The sequence below is a fragment of the Chlorella variabilis genome (genome assembly GCF_000147415.1).
Source record: "Chlorella variabilis unplaced genomic scaffold CHLNCscaffold_24, whole genome shotgun sequence".
NCBI lineage: Eukaryota > Viridiplantae > Chlorophyta > Trebouxiophyceae > Chlorellales > Chlorellaceae > Chlorella > Chlorella variabilis.
In genome coordinates, this window is record NW_005435064.1 from 429,076 (window position 1) to 443,334 (window position 14,259).

The 14,259-nt window shown below is 63.1% G+C and overlaps 3 protein-coding genes across 3 annotated transcripts in view; 2 read left to right on the forward strand and 1 right to left on the reverse strand.

The window, feature by feature from the left end:
* The first annotated feature begins 361 nt into the window (after positions 1 to 361).
* On the forward strand, positions 362 to 2,533 carry CHLNCDRAFT_37008 (hypothetical protein). Its single transcript, XM_005844124.1, has 7 exons — positions 362 to 526; positions 702 to 852; positions 1,087 to 1,164; positions 1,266 to 1,376; positions 1,496 to 1,719; positions 1,842 to 2,036; positions 2,199 to 2,533. Exons 1-7 carry the CDS (start codon positions 411 to 413, stop codon positions 2,461 to 2,463), a joined length of 1,140 nt encoding a protein of 379 aa, XP_005844186.1. The 5' UTR covers positions 362 to 410; the 3' UTR covers positions 2,464 to 2,533.
* A 402-nt stretch (positions 2,534 to 2,935) lies between these two features.
* CHLNCDRAFT_139348 (hypothetical protein) lies at positions 2,936 to 11,251 on the forward strand (the record flags this gene model as incomplete). Its single annotated transcript, XM_005844125.1, has 16 exons — positions 2,936 to 3,009; positions 3,126 to 3,234; positions 4,016 to 4,084; positions 4,279 to 4,391; positions 4,517 to 4,697; positions 4,956 to 5,069; positions 6,278 to 6,410; positions 6,651 to 7,104; positions 7,823 to 8,090; positions 8,271 to 8,807; positions 8,968 to 9,256; positions 9,447 to 9,547; positions 9,648 to 9,757; positions 9,873 to 10,058; positions 10,185 to 10,446; positions 10,541 to 11,251. 16 exons carry the CDS (start codon positions 2,936 to 2,938, stop codon positions 11,249 to 11,251), a joined length of 3,711 nt encoding a protein of 1,236 aa, XP_005844187.1.
* A 216-nt stretch (positions 11,252 to 11,467) lies between these two features.
* CHLNCDRAFT_139349 (hypothetical protein) overlaps positions 11,468 to 14,259 on the reverse strand; it is a gene marked incomplete at both ends in the record, with an annotated part of 3,370 nt that continues 578 nt past the window's right edge. The window contains 10 exons of the mRNA XM_005844207.1: positions 11,468 to 11,710; positions 11,987 to 12,112; positions 12,190 to 12,291; positions 12,425 to 12,532; positions 12,741 to 12,791; positions 12,929 to 13,054; positions 13,180 to 13,311; positions 13,419 to 13,602; positions 13,779 to 13,882; positions 14,064 to 14,217. Coding sequence (XP_005844269.1) covers positions 11,468 to 11,710; positions 11,987 to 12,112; positions 12,190 to 12,291; positions 12,425 to 12,532; positions 12,741 to 12,791; positions 12,929 to 13,054; positions 13,180 to 13,311; positions 13,419 to 13,602; positions 13,779 to 13,882; positions 14,064 to 14,217 — 1,330 coding nt within the window. The remainder of the gene's footprint in view (positions 11,711 to 11,986; positions 12,113 to 12,189; positions 12,292 to 12,424; positions 12,533 to 12,740; positions 12,792 to 12,928; positions 13,055 to 13,179; positions 13,312 to 13,418; positions 13,603 to 13,778; positions 13,883 to 14,063; positions 14,218 to 14,259) is intronic.

A 14,259-nucleotide genomic window follows, 5' to 3' on the forward strand; every position in this document is an offset into this window, starting at 1 on the left:
CCGCGCTCTCGCAGCAGGACCTGCTGGGCACCCAGGACTTCATCACCCCCGTGGACCAGTTTGGGCTGGAATACGACGTCAAAGACGCCAAGCGCTCCCCCACCCGCCTCTCGCCCAACCGTGTCAAGCGGCCGCGCCAGGGCGGCGCCACATGTGGGTGGTGTTGACCTGCAGGCTGCTGGTGTGCGAATGTTGGTTGTTTGCATTTGCTGGCTTTGCCAGCCTGTGTGTGCTGCTGCTGTTGCGTGCTGCGCCCCGCAACTGCTTGATGCCAGTACCCCGCCCATGGAACCGCAGACGTGGGCACGGAGGAGGCCGGAGAGCTGGTGGAGCCGAATGGCGGCTTTGCCGTCCCCTCCAATCGCTGTGCCGCTGCCGTTCATGGCAGTGGCGTGCCGCGCCGACCAATTATGCGGGTGCAATCGCCGCTCTGCTACCGCAGCATGTTTGCTGGCGGCGACAGCGAGGAGGATTTCGCGGCCTGGAAAGCGCCGCGGCTGCCACCGCAGGGCCTGACGCGCTACAGGTGCACTGGCTGTCTTGTGAACGACTCGTTCACAAGCCTGGTTGGGCTGTTTGGGATGGGCTGGCAGAGCAACTGACTGGCATGGCGGCAAGGACCTCCTAGCTCTCCCTTTCAGCACCCCATCCACGGTGCTGTCAGTTTGCCCTCCGTCTCCCCTGCTCATGCTGGAGTGCAGGCAAGATTTCAAGGAGATTGGATTGCTGGGGCAGGGCAACTTCTCCAAGGTGTTCCGCGCCCGCCACCGCTTTGACGGCCGCGAGTATGCAGTCAAGCGTACGCAGCGCGCTGCCGTGCCCGACGGCTCCTCCTTTGCGCAGTTCATCCAGGTGGGGCCTGCATGTAGTTCCAGCAGACCCTCAGCACAATGGGTTGTGTGCTGGAAGCAGGGCCGTCGCTGCTGCTTTTGCTGTTTAGGCCTGGAGCTTCAGCAGGCAGGCAAAGCAAAAACTGAGCTTCTGATGTGCAGAATGTGTGAGGGTGCACAATGGCTGTTGCATCCACTCTGGTGCATGCCACGTCGTGCGTCAGTCCTTCCTACCTGCCGCATCCCTGGCCTTCAGGAGGCGCAAGTGTTGGCTCACCTGCCGCCGCACCCGCACATAGTCCAGTACTTTTCCTGCTGGTCAGAGCCACACCAGGTGCGTGCTCGTGTGTGCTTTGCGGCGCAGGCCAACTCCTTTATTAATCTAATCCTGCAGCCGCATCTCTCTCCAACTCATGACTGGCCAGTGCACTGCAGGGCGGCGAGCACCTGTACCTGCAACTGGAGAAATGCGACGTCTCTCTGGGCATTCATGCCAGCCTTGGGGAGCAGCTCAAGGAAGGGGATTTGCTGGAGGTGTTGCGACAGGTGGGTGCAGATGATGAGTGGCAGTTTGAGGATGAACGTGCTCCACTTCCCCGGCGTTGTGGCCTGCGTCAGCTCTTGCACTAGTCACCAAATCCTGCATTGCGCTGATGTGCCCCCAGGTGGCATCGGCTCTGGCCCACTTGCACCGGCATGGCGTTGTACACATGGACGTGAAGCCCGATAACATTTACCTGCAAGACCTGCCGGAAGAGGAGGCCCTGGCTGGCGGTGGTGCAAGCACCTGGGAAACCTGCCCTGGGGTGCGGTACAAGCTGGGCGACTTTGGGCAGGCCACGCGGCTGGACCTCAAAACGCCGATGGCTGTGGATGAGGGTGACTGCCGGTAGGTGTGCAAGGAGTAAGGTGGCTGACGCCAGTGGTCGATCAATTCAGCATTGCTGAACAAGGCATCGCTGCCCGCAACCGCACGTCCCAACTGCTGCTGCAAGCTCCCACCCTCTGCAGCTACTTGCCCTTGGAGGTGCTGCGTGGCGAGCTGGGCCAACTTGCCAAGGCAGATATGTTTGCGCTGGGGGCCAGCCTGCTGGAGCTGGCAACCCGGGCGGAGCTGCCTAGTGGCGGGCACCAGTATGCTGACTTGCGGGCGGGCAAGCTGCCGCTGCTGCCCACCTTTACGCAGCGCTTTGCCAACATGATCAGGTGGGGCTGATGCTGCGGTGGATGGTGGCTTCTGGTTGCTGGGCATGTGGGAGACTGACAGGCACGTGCCGCCGATTGGGGAGGGAAGGAAGGCGGTGCCATCTGAGCAGTGATCTGTGCCTTTCGTGGCGTGACGTGCAATGCTGTGTTTTTTCCATGCAGGACGCTCATGGCACCCAACCCACTGGACCGACCCAGCGCTGAAAAGGTGCTGCAGTCACCGCTTCTGGCATGCAGGTCGGCATCGCCGCCGGGCACGCAGCAGCAGCAACCCCTTGTGCACCAGCCCAGCACGGCCTCCACACAGAGCGCATCCACCATGGACACCAGCGGGGGCGGCACAGCAGTTGCTGCAGGGGCTGCTGGTGGAGCGGTCAGCAGGCAGTTTGGCGGGCTGGTGCTGCAGCGATCGACTGCGAAGAGATGATTCTACGCATCATATGCTCCGTTTGATGCATAAATTGCACTGAAGCTGTGCATGCAATGTCACCGCGAGGATTTGCTTTTCGCTGCAGGCAGAACAGCCCGTACCAGCTACCAGGTGCTGGACAGCTCCCTTGCGCAGGCGCTTGACAGCCAGGCCACAAGGGTGCAATACGGTAAAAATCAAAGTGTTTGGCTAAAAATGCTGGAACCGTGCTGCAAAAACAACAAAGACCCCAGCAGGCGCCGCTGCGCTGGCGCCAGTGGAGACGTTCGTTAGAGCATCCGGCATGGTTGATGCCACTTTCGAAAGAACCACACTTGTCTCTTTGAGCTGGGTTGACTGCAGGCGGACCACAGGCGCAGCCTCCCCAGCTCTGCTCACGTCCTCCAGTAGCAAATTGGCTTGCCGTCAACCCAGTCAACATTCCCCAGAGGCGTCGCGGCAGGGCCGCCGAGTCCGTGTCGAGTGCGTGATGAGTGTGGAGGATTCTCCCAGCGTCTTTATGGACTGCGCAGTGGCGCTGGTAAATGAGCTGAATAATGAGAGGTGCGATGGACGGGGTGCGCCCCCCGCTCATGCCCGGCGGTCGCATGGCGGTGCCGTCAGTGAGGCGGTCGCATGGCGGTGGCGTCAGTGAGGCGCCGCCTCTGCGCCCCTTGCAGGCCCACGCCATTGGCCAAGCAGACCGAGGCAGTGCATCTCTTCCTGTCCATGCTGGCTGACACCAAGGTCCAGCTGCCGCCGGCAGAATGTAGGGACCTGCTTCAGCAGGTGTGCCACACTTGCCAGGCGCCCCCAGCTGGCCCTGCCAGCATCGCTGCTGGCGAGTTGGTCTGCGGGTGCCTCGATCTGCTGGCTCAGCTTCCGCAATGGTACCCTAAAACACCCAAGCCAGAGCTGGCAGCAGCAGTGACGGCAGTGACAGCTGTATTGGAGCGGTATGCCATCAGCATGCTGCCCAACGCCAGCACCTGGCGAAGTGGTTGGGGGGGCAGTGGCGGCATGCCTGGTATTGCCGAGGCGCCCGCCACCACGCGCCTACTGTGCAAGCTACTCAAAGCATTGCAAGTGTTGTTGGCAGAGGTAGGTTAGAGTGTGGCACGATGTGCTTGAATGTTGTAGCGAACTGTTAATCAGCGCAGGTAACTGCGGTGGTGCCAAGCTATTGCAGGCAAAGAAGGATCATGGAGGTAACGCCTTTGCTATGGCGACAGCGCTTCAAAATCTCTTCACATACGGCTGGCAGCGCAACCAAGACAGCGGCCGCGGCGGGGTTGTCACTCCCATAGCACCCAGCCGGGTCTGTCATACGGGGCATTGCGTCTTAGGTGGCGGCGATGTGCAGTTGCCTGGCAAGTACCGCCCTCCACAGGCTCGCACGAGCAGCAGTGGCACCCAGGAGGGTGCTGGTGAAGGCTCTCGCAGCAGCAAGGGCCTGTCTCATCTGCACCAAGAGTCGTCTGATAGCGAGAGCAGCGATGCAGAGGGTGGTGGAGGAAGCGAGCGCTACCGCTCCAGCCGCGTGCGCTCCGGTGCACTGGCCTGCCTGCAGCTGCTGGCCAAGGCTGACCCCAAGAGCCTGCACGGCAGCTGGACGGCGTTGCTGCCCATGTCGGACTTGGTGGGTCGCTGGAATCATAAGCAACCTGGCTGTCTGCATTCGTTTTGCTGGCAGGGTAGCGTGTGCATTCGTTGACCATGCATTTCTGTGTCCCTCTGCAATCCCGGAAGCAGACCAGCAGGCATCCAAGCGGGACAAGCGGCCGAAGCAGCGCTGGCGCATCGATGGCCCACATGCTGCTGCTGGACCCCCAGCTGCGCGTGCGGCATGCCGCGGCCGCCACCATAGCAACTCTTTTGGAGGGTCCAACCCAGCGGGCCTACTTGGCGGTAGCAGAGGCGCGAGAGATGGAACGGCTGCACGTTAGGTGCAGTGCTGTTCTGAGAGCCATCCACAGCAAGCAACATAGGCCTCTGCGTAAGCTGCTGTTGCCGAGGCCCATAGCCTGGGCCTCCTGCCTAGCTTCCCTGACCCTGTTGATGCCGTATGCAGGGGCTTCATCACCCTATCGGCCAGCCTGGGCCAGATGCTGGTGGCGCTTCACCAGGCACTTCTGTACAGCATCCGGCATGAGCACGACCCTCTGACCCTGGCTGCCACGTTGCGTGCACTGGGCACATTGCTGCTGGGTGCCCCCTACCATCGCCTGCCTCCACAGCTGCTGCCGCTGTGTGTAGGGGCGCTGCTGGACTGCCTGGCTCGGACAACGCCTGGCACTGGGCCGGGTGGCTTGCCGGTCGACAAGCTGCCAGTGGCCTCAGCCTGCCTCAGCTGCCTGGCAGCGGCGTTCAGCACCAAAGGTGCCGCGCCGGCAGCGAAGGACCAGCTACTACCGGACAGTGACAGCAGTGGCAGCACAACCGCCGGGAATGGACCAGGCATCGGTGTCGACAGAAGCGGAGGTGGGGCAAGCGCCCAACACCTGCTGCAGCTGCTGTTTGCCTATGCGGGCTGCCAGCAGTCAGCGCTACAGCTAGAGGCAGTGATGGCGCTACGGGGACTGGTGCAGCAGCATACGGCGCTGGTCCAAGACTACTGGGAGCTGGTGCTGACAATTGGCAGGGCAGGCACGGCAATGCTGACAGCACAGCCTGCGGTCCCGCGGACGCCCCAAATGCAAACAGGTGGGCAGGATGGAGGGGAAGCATGTCGAGTGTCAGCGTGTGAAGCTGAGCTGCAAGCTGTTGTTGCATGTGGGGTCGGAATTCCTGACGACGCCTCTCCGCACATCGCTTCATGCTGCTGGCTGCAGCCGGCGCGGACGGCACACTGCCCGAGAAGGTGGCTCAACAGTCCGTGCGTCTACCAGGGGACTTTCTGCAGGCTGCTGGCCAGCAGTTAGAGGCACAGGAGGGGCCAGCACCACTGGATGAAGGAGATGCTCCCAGCCGGTTGCAGTCAGCTGCAACAGTAGTATTGGTGCAGCAGTGGCAGCAGATGTCACAGCATGTGCTTTGCGCTGTGGTGCAGCACAGCAGCCCACTACTGCGAGCAGCAGCACAGGCTGTTATTGCAGCCCTCTCTCCTGCTGCCTATGCGGCAGTGCCAGAGCACCTGCAGCAGCTGCTGCTAGGCTGGTGTTGTGCGGCGGCTGCGGCAGACGAGGCGTCGCCTGTGCGAGCAGCAGCAGCAAAGGCGCTGGGAGCCGTGGCCATCTGCCCTGCATTATGCGCTGTTCCGAATGGTGAGCATGCCGCCGCCCATCGCACCAAGCCCCCCCGCCGCATCACGCCTCTTCACACCTCACCCACATGGATTTCTGTTCATGCCGCAGGCCCAGCGCAGGCTCTTGCGGCATTGGAGGCCGCCTGCCACGACGGTGTGCTCGCTGTGCGCATTCCAGCAACAGCCTCCCTGGCCAGCTTTTGCCACATGTTGAGCCACACAACAGCCATGGAGGCAGGCAGCGCAATAGCGGCAGGGCACCATGTGCTTCTCGGCTGCCTGCGGCTGGCTGTGGCATCTGCAGCGGATAGTGACAAGCTGCGCCCTAGTGGCTTGCAGGCACTGGGCAGCCTGTCCTGCCAGCTGGCCACACTCTCACCTGAGTTGCAGCAGACAACAGAAGAGGGTGGCGATGAGCAGCGGCTGCTGGCAGCAGGAGTGCAAGCGGTGCACCAGGCCTTGGCTGCCAGCAATGCTCGCGTGCAGTGGGCAGCGTGCGAGGCCGCTGGGCAGCTGCTGGCCTGCCAGGCAGCATCGGTGCAGCGGCATTTGGATACGATGGTGCAACAGCTGCTGCTGCTGCTGCAGGAGTGCCCCAATTTCCGCAGCCGAGCCCTGGCGGCAGCAGCCTTGCAGCAGCTGAGCAGCACGGCCGTGCGGCTGCATGGCGGGGAAAGGCTGGTGCAGGTGCTAGATGTGGCGGCGGCCGTGCTGTTCCAAGGTGGGGCACATCAGCTGCAGCCAGTTGCAGGCTGCCGCCGCTCCGCCACACAACGTTCATTTGCGTCAAAATTCCCGGCAGTGTGTGGGGGTGGAGCAAGAGGGGGTGCCAGTTAGCCAAGCAAAGGGACAGGACTGATGGCAATGCAGCCCAAACGGTTGGTGCGCCACTCGGGCCAGCCCCAGCACCCCAGCGTCAGGCCCCGTACTCCTCGGCTTGCCCGCCCGCCCCCTGATGCAGGCAAGCACTCTGGGTTCAGCGTTGCGGCGGCTGCAGCGCCGCCCAATCATCACTCGGACCAGTATCAGTATCGAGCACGGCGGCCGGAGCCAGCGGAGCTGGGGGCTAAGGCACAGCTTGAGGCGGCCTTGGTGGCGGCGGTGCTGCACATGCTGGCGCTGCTCCCCGCTGTTGCATGTGGGGCTGGTGGTGCCGGCGTCGAGGGGACGGTGTGGCCCTTGTTGGGGAGAGGCGCCCAGCTGGGGGATTTGCAGCGCCTCGTGCGGCAGGCGCGCCGGGAACTGCTGGTGGGAAACACGGAGGAGCGGCGGCATGGAGATCTGCTAGAGCAGGCAGCGGAATTAGCAGCGATGGGAGCAGCACGAGCGGAGTTTGGTTGGGGCCTGTTCGACCTGTCGCAAGCATCGGCCGAGCTGACGGCAGCTGCCGCCTGCGGGCTCGCGCTGCTGGAAGGGTCAGGGGCTGCGGCCTTACACGTTCGTTTCCGACCGAATGGCTGAAAAATTCTCACCACCAAATGCTCGACTTTTTCAATAATGACCATTGTTGATTCGCAGGCCTCCAAGGTGAACCCCGGTTTTAAACTAGCAAAGACGCTCCGCCTTCCCAGGCTGCAGCTGCAGTCTTCAATTGCCTATTCCTGAGGGTGCCACATGCAGTTCACCTGCTCATGTCCAGCGACAGGTGAACACCGCGCTCTGCGGCTGTAGTTACGCGTGAACACTAGTAGAGGAAGCCCGGGGAGCCGCGGCAATCGGGGCTCCTGCTGTTGCTTGCGTTCGCCCTCCCGGCCGGTAAACGGCAGGCCCGTTTCACTGTGCTTCACCCTCCTTCTCTGCAGCTGAATTAAAAGACGCATGTGGCCTGCCGCTTGGCCTCGTGGTGCAGCCGTTGGCGGCACCTGATGGCAGCGGTGGCGGCGTGCAGCCGCCTGCCTGTTGGGCAGCCGACGTTGCACGATGCTCACGCTGCTTGGCTTACATCAATCCTCTGTGCGGGGTGGACGATGAGGGGTGGGCCTGCGCGCTTTGCGGCTGCGCCAATGACTTTTCAACAGCCACCAGCATGAGGCGGTGAGCTGAGGACTGGTTGGCTTGACCGCGGCTGGCTGGCTCGGCCTACATGACTGACCCTTGCCACCAGGAAAGTCACGCTGCCTGCCCGCCTTGCAGCTACTATGGTGCCAGCGCGGAGTGGCTCGGCATCCTGCCAGAACTGCGGCACCCGGCGCTGGATGCGGCCTGCCCGCTTGTGCCCGCAGACCCAGATGAGGGCACACAAGAGGTGGAAGCCGTGGAGGCAGCCCCCACAGTTCTGGCGCTGGTGGATGCGTGCTGGGAGGAGGAAGGGGCCCTGGATGCAGTGAAGAGTGCTCTGACAGCGGCGGTAGAGGCGTTGCCACCCGTCGGGCGCTTTGGTCTCGTCAGCTTTGGTTCGCAGGTGTGCAGATTTGATTGTGGTAGAAGCATGAAGAAGTGGGGCGTGGCAAGCCCGGTTCTGGGAAGCGCCACTCAGTGTGTCAGGCCAGCTGTGCCAAAGGTGCCTGCGCCTGAATGGCTGACCCCTGTGTGCCTTCTTCTGCTTCTTCTGCCGCCCCATTCACCGCCGCCGCAACTGCAGATTGCACTGCACCAAGTGTCCCCTAATGGAGATGTCAGCGACCGTCTGGTGCTGCATGAACCCGCCGCTGAGGCAGAGGAAAGCCCTCTCGAGAATGTAGCACCACTGGGCTCCGTGCTGGCGCCTGTGTGCACTTGCAAGACCGCCATGCTGGCCGCTATCGAGGGTTTGGAGGCAGAGCCACCTGCGGGTGGCGGCCGGGAACGGGCCCTGGGTGACACTTTGCGCGCGGTGCTGCGCTGGGTGGCCACAGGTGCGGCAGCTGCCTCAGCTGATGGTTTTGTGCAGCAGCAGGCTGCTGCTGCTGCGCCGCAGCAGCAAGAAGAACCCGGGCGCGAAGACAGCGGCAGCGAGGAGGGCTTTGGAACCACCACCGGCAGCCTTCTGCCAGCACAGGGGTTTCCCGGCCTGCGCCTGCTGCTCTTCCTGTCCGGCCCACCCAATGTTGCAGGCGCGGTGGTGGCCCGCAAACCAGCACCAATTGATCCGAAAGAGGTTAAAGTGGCAGCAGAGGCAGCAGCTGCGGACGCTGCAAAGGTGGGGAGGCTGGTTGGCTGCGGCTGCAGGTGTCAAGTTGGGAGGTGGCTGGAAGGTGTGGGGAGGCAACCTGCGCCATGTGCCCACCAGATGATTTGCCGTGTCCCAAAAATTATCTGCCTGTTGCCTGCCACCTGCGCATTTACTCGGCAACCTGCAGAATTTTGCTGGGCTTGTGCTCGACCCTGCCTACGTTGAGCTCACTGCCTGGGGCGACGCTGCTGCTGCCAGCGTGGAAGCAGCGGCAGCAAAGGCTGCAGCAAGGGCAAAGGCTGCCGCGGATGCTGCTGCTGCTGCTGGAGACCTCTCACATGCCACGCCACCAGGCGTGGCGGAGGCAGACCTTGTCATCCAGGAGGAAGCGCGGGATTTCTGGGTTGAAGTAGGCGCCGCGGCAGCGGCGTTGGGCATCAGCGTCGACATTTTTGCTGCCTGTGCCGGCTGGATTGGTGGGTTGCCCTCCATCGCCCCAAGCACTCCTGGATTCCTTGAACCGTCTCGCTGTCCTCCACTTCTGTCTCCCTCCCTATCCGGTTCTCGCTTCCTTCTCGTCCTGCCTCTTCCTCTTCCTTGCTGCTGCTCACCAACGTGCTCCCATACCCTCATCATCGTGTGCACAGTGCCACTGCCTCCTTGTAGGCCTGAAGCTGCTGGAGCCTCTAGCCACCAAGAGCGGCGGCAGCCTACTGCTCTATAGCTCGCTCGAGGCGGCACCGCTACCGCAGGCATGCGCTGTGGATGTCAGCAGCTGTCAACTGTCGGCTGATGGCACGCGACGCCCTGCTCGGGCACCTGCGCCATCGACTCCCTGGCCTGCCCCTCACCCCCGCCCTTCTGCAGGATGTCTACAAGAGTGTGACGCAGCCACGCGCCTTTGCATGCGTATTGCGCCTGCGCTGTTCACCGGAGCTCCGCCTGGCTAGCTATTATGGTCGCTTGACGGCGGACAGGTGAGCCTCAGGTGGATCGAGATGGGCTGCATGAGGTGGAGCAGGATTGCCATGGCAACAGAACGCATGCAGTTCAGCACAACACAGCAATGGCCCGTCCTGCCCTGCTGTGCAGGGAGCCAGGCCTGTTCCGGCTGGTAGCCTGTGGCCCGGAGGATGCATTTGCCTTTGAGATGGACCGCACTGAGCAATACTCCAGTGGGGCAGCCCCTGCCGTGCAGCTCGTGTTGCAGTACAGCATGCTGCTGCCCGCCAGCCCTGCGGCAGGAGAGGAGCAGGAGGGAGGTAGTGGCGGAACACGGTGGGGCTTTAAGGGTCGCGCTGCGTGCGGTGGTGTGCAGTGGTGTTTCTCGCCGTGTGCCAAGCCAGCCCATGATGGCCCATCAAGATTTGGGAGCCCCAGCTCTGCCGCGGCCCGCTAATGCAGGTTTGTGCTATGCCGTCGCATGCGCATCCTCACGGCGGCAGTGCAAATGGCATCCACTCCGCAGCAGCTGTATGAGCACTGTGATGCCGAGGTCACCACCTGTTTGGTGGTGCACAAAGCGCTGGAGGTGGCGGCGGCCCGGGGCGCCGCTGCTGCCAGGCAGATGCTGCTGGACTGGCTGGCTGGACTGGCAGCGCGGGTGGCAGACCCAGACGCGCTTTTGTGGCATCGGCGGCGAGGCGAGACGCCTCCACCGGTCGAGGTGGGTGGATGCTTGGGGTGGGCTGCTGCTGCCAGCCTTTTCATTTCAGCTGTCCTTTCCGCCAACCAGTTCCTGCATGTGCCCTGTTCCACAGGTGGATGCCTCCCTGTCAACGGTGGAGGCGCTGCAGCAGCTGCCGCATGTAGTGTATGCGCTGCTGCGCGGCCCGCTCCTGCAAGCCACGCCAGTGGCACCAGACCCGACCCTGTTCAGAATGGCTTCATCAGCGGGAGCTCACTGGCATGCACACCCCGAGGCGGCAGCCGCGCTGCAGGCGTTGCTGCAGGTGCTGCCACCGGACGAGGCAACGGTGGCGGTGTGCCCGCAGCTCAGTAGCTGGGCCAGCCCCGACGAGGTGGCCGTGTGGAGGCATTCGCTGTCAGCAGCAGCCCTGGCAGTGGAGCAGCAGCCCATATGGTGCCTGGATACCTTCCAGCACCTCATCGTACTGTATTCTGCCACTGACTTTGGCCTGGTGGGCGGCCCGCCGCCGCCAATTTTCCCACCCCCCGCTGGCAGCCTCCTACGCCGCACGTTGGCAGGGATTCGCCAGGTGCGGCGCAGCACCCCGGAGCTGCTGCTGCTGCGCCAGGGCATCGACGACATCTCCTTTTTCAATTCCTTCTTACTCGAGGATGCGCCATCACTGCCGCCAGCACCTGCGATGGGGCCATTTGGAGGCGACGCCAGCACGGCGGGCCCGGCAGCAGCAACAGAGCAGCGCCAGCTACACCCCCCAAGCTTTGTGTCGTTCCTGGAGTCGGTGGCGGTGGCGGCACAGGAGATGCTGCGCACTGGCCAGTAACTGCTGGCCTGCCCATCCTGCATTTGTTTGAGGGTCGCCACAGACATTGCCAGTTGGCTGTCACCATGCCTGTTGTCAGCGCGAGCTGCTGGCCCCAGCGAGAGTCGAGCACAACTTGGCCCACGGAGTTCGGCATACAAATTGTGCAATGCAGCATCAATGTGAAGCCACCATCTGCTCAACAAGTACCTCCACTTCTGTTACTGCCTACTAGCGTCACTTGCTATGTGCTGGCCAGAGCATGCTAAAGTGGGAGGGCAGCTCCTCGCTCAGCTGCGCGCCGCGGCTTGCAATCTGGCGCACTCGCCGCCCCCCCTGAGGATCTTTTTCGTTGAATAGCATGTGGCTGCGCCCCGCATGTGCCACACGCACCACCATCTGCTGCTGCCCCTCCTGCTGCTGGTGCGGTGACGGTGCTGCCTCAGCTGTGCCAGCAGCGGCAGTACTGGGGCCGCTCTCCTGCAGGCCGGCGGGGCGTGGCCGCTGCGCTGCCGATGGTGCTGCAGGAATCGGCTGCCTCCAGGGCTCGCCATCCATTTGCATGTGGGTGTAGCCCTGCTCATCCTTTATCTGCGGGCTTCGGGCAGAGCAGCGGCAGGCATGTACCAGCATGGCCATGAGCAGCATGCATGATGAATGAATTGAACGAACACCATCCCCTTAGCCCAGCTTTTCAACCCTCAGGCAGGCTACGCCAGGCAGCGCAACCCCCCCCGCAGGACGTGCACGCCGCACCTTGCCGCCCCGCGCCTCCAAGTGCAGCTCCACCTCACAGCACTGCGCCAGCCTCACCGCGTGCACCTTGCTGCTGACCTGCGCCATGGTCACCGCTGCGTGCCACCCTGATCCAAACCCAACCACCTGCAGGGGAACGGGGCAGCCAGGGTTGCAGGGCATGCTGGACTGACACTCACAAGGGCGGAACAGCCACTGCGCACCTCTATCAGCCCATCATCAAAGATGGGCGCTCGCTTGAACTCCTGCCCCTTGAGCAGCGTGCTGTCACCTAGGCCCACGATGTCTCGGCCCCCACCGTAGCTCTGTGCACAGGAAACCAGCGAGCAGCGTTGACGAGGGGCATAAATGAGCCGCAAAGCCAGGCACCCTCACATCCTCACTCAGCAAAGTTAACTTTCAGCGTAAGCTGTCAACAAATCAACTCTTTTTCATCACCTGGATGTTAAGCAGCACCAACGCCCGCACATTTCGTGGTACCGTCACTTCCCGCCAGGGCCCGTCCTGCTCGTCTCGCACTCTCAGGCGCAGCTTGTTTGTGAGTGGCTGCCGGCAGGCAGGCAGGCAGGCAGGCAGGCAGGCAGCGATATGTCCAGCATGCAAAGGGAGGGTTATACTTGGCGCGCATACTCGCAAATGCCAACCGGCAGTCGTGGGTTCATGCTCATGCCAGCGTGCCTTCCAGCTGACACGCCCAAGGCACTGAGCAGCGCTCTCACAATCATGCACCCAACAACATCCATGCCCAAACCACCTGCGCGCCACAGAACCAGCCGCTGGTGCACGAGTACCAGGAGTACCAGGCCTGCGGTGCCAGGCAAGTTATGGTGATGGGGTGAGATGGGATGGGTGCGTGCCCAAAGCCTTACAAGGCTGCGTGCAACGCATCCTTCCAAGGAATCTGCCCTGCGGCGGTGCACATCCCAGTGTGAGCGCCCCCACCTGGTTGAGCACGCGGCTGGAGGCGGCCCAAGAGTGAGTCTCACGCATCGTGTGGAAGCCGTAGGCCGCCTCTGCATCCAGCCCCACGCTCAAATAGTTCCAGAACAGGCCGCCCACCTGCCGTGGCTGCAAAGGCAGAGTGCGGGGGGGGGGGGGGGGGGGGGCGAGAGAGAGAATCCATGGGCGGGGCACATCCATTGAGGCATGTGGGCTGCTGGCCCGCAACCCGCGCCGGCAAACGGCAAACCCACGTCATTAGGCTCGGCTACCAGCGCGTAGGGCAGCTCTGGAAAGAAGGAGGAGTCGGGGGCGGTGATGGTGACGCTCCAGCAGTCCAGATGGCACAGCCTGGCGTCAGCAAACCGCTTCAAGGTGGTGTAGAGCTGCAAGGGGCAAGGGGAATGGTGTCACGTATGGCAAGCGCAGGGCAAACACCCGCAGGGCCAATGAAATTGATAAGGGCAAGTGATTACAATGCTTCCCGCCCCACCTGTGGCGCCGCAATCCAGCGGTCCAGAAACAGGCTGCCCCAGCCAAAGCTGAGGCTCAGGTCATTCCCTGTGCCCAGCGGCATGATAGCCACTGCTGGCGCCGGCTCCAGCCCCAGCTCCCGAACCGTCTTCAGGATCCAGGTCACAGTGCCGTCGCCGCCAGCCGCCAGGATGCGCAGGTTCCTGTGGGAGCGGCAGCACGAGAAATGGAACGGGGAAGCCTGGCAGGCACACGGTGGGGCAGCAGGGTCGAGGAAAAGAAGTCGTGGCCCATCCTCGACCATCTGCCCCTGGACCCATCCTCAGCTCATTCTACAGGCCCTGCAGCAGATGTCGCTCCGCTCTGGAGCCTACCCCACCTGCGGATGTGACCCGCCAGCACGTCGCCCTGGTCCTCCCTGGCCAGCAGGTTGTCCCAGATGGCACGCAGCACAGGGCCGGGCCGCGACTCGGCCAGATCAAACTGCGGCAGGAGGGGCGAGGGAAACACAGTTAGACCAACCTGCCTACGGCGGCTACTATCAGAGCGGGGCAACGGCAACATACCTGTGCTGCAGGGTCTGCGCTGCAGTTGGCCCGCCGCCCGCCGCCCAATGTGCCCAACCTGCCGCCCCCGGCCCTCACCCCATGCCCCCTGCACTCACCACTTGCGCCTGGCCCAGGCTGCGGAACAGCACAGTGAGCAGGCGGGGCCCCACATGCCCGCCGCTCTTGGCATTAATGAAGACAATGAGCGGGGTGTCGGCCACGCCAGGGCCCACGTATTGCTTGGTTCCACAAAGATATTCCGCAGGGATCCTTCAAGCCGGAAGGGGGTACGATGGGGGGGGGGGGGGGGCC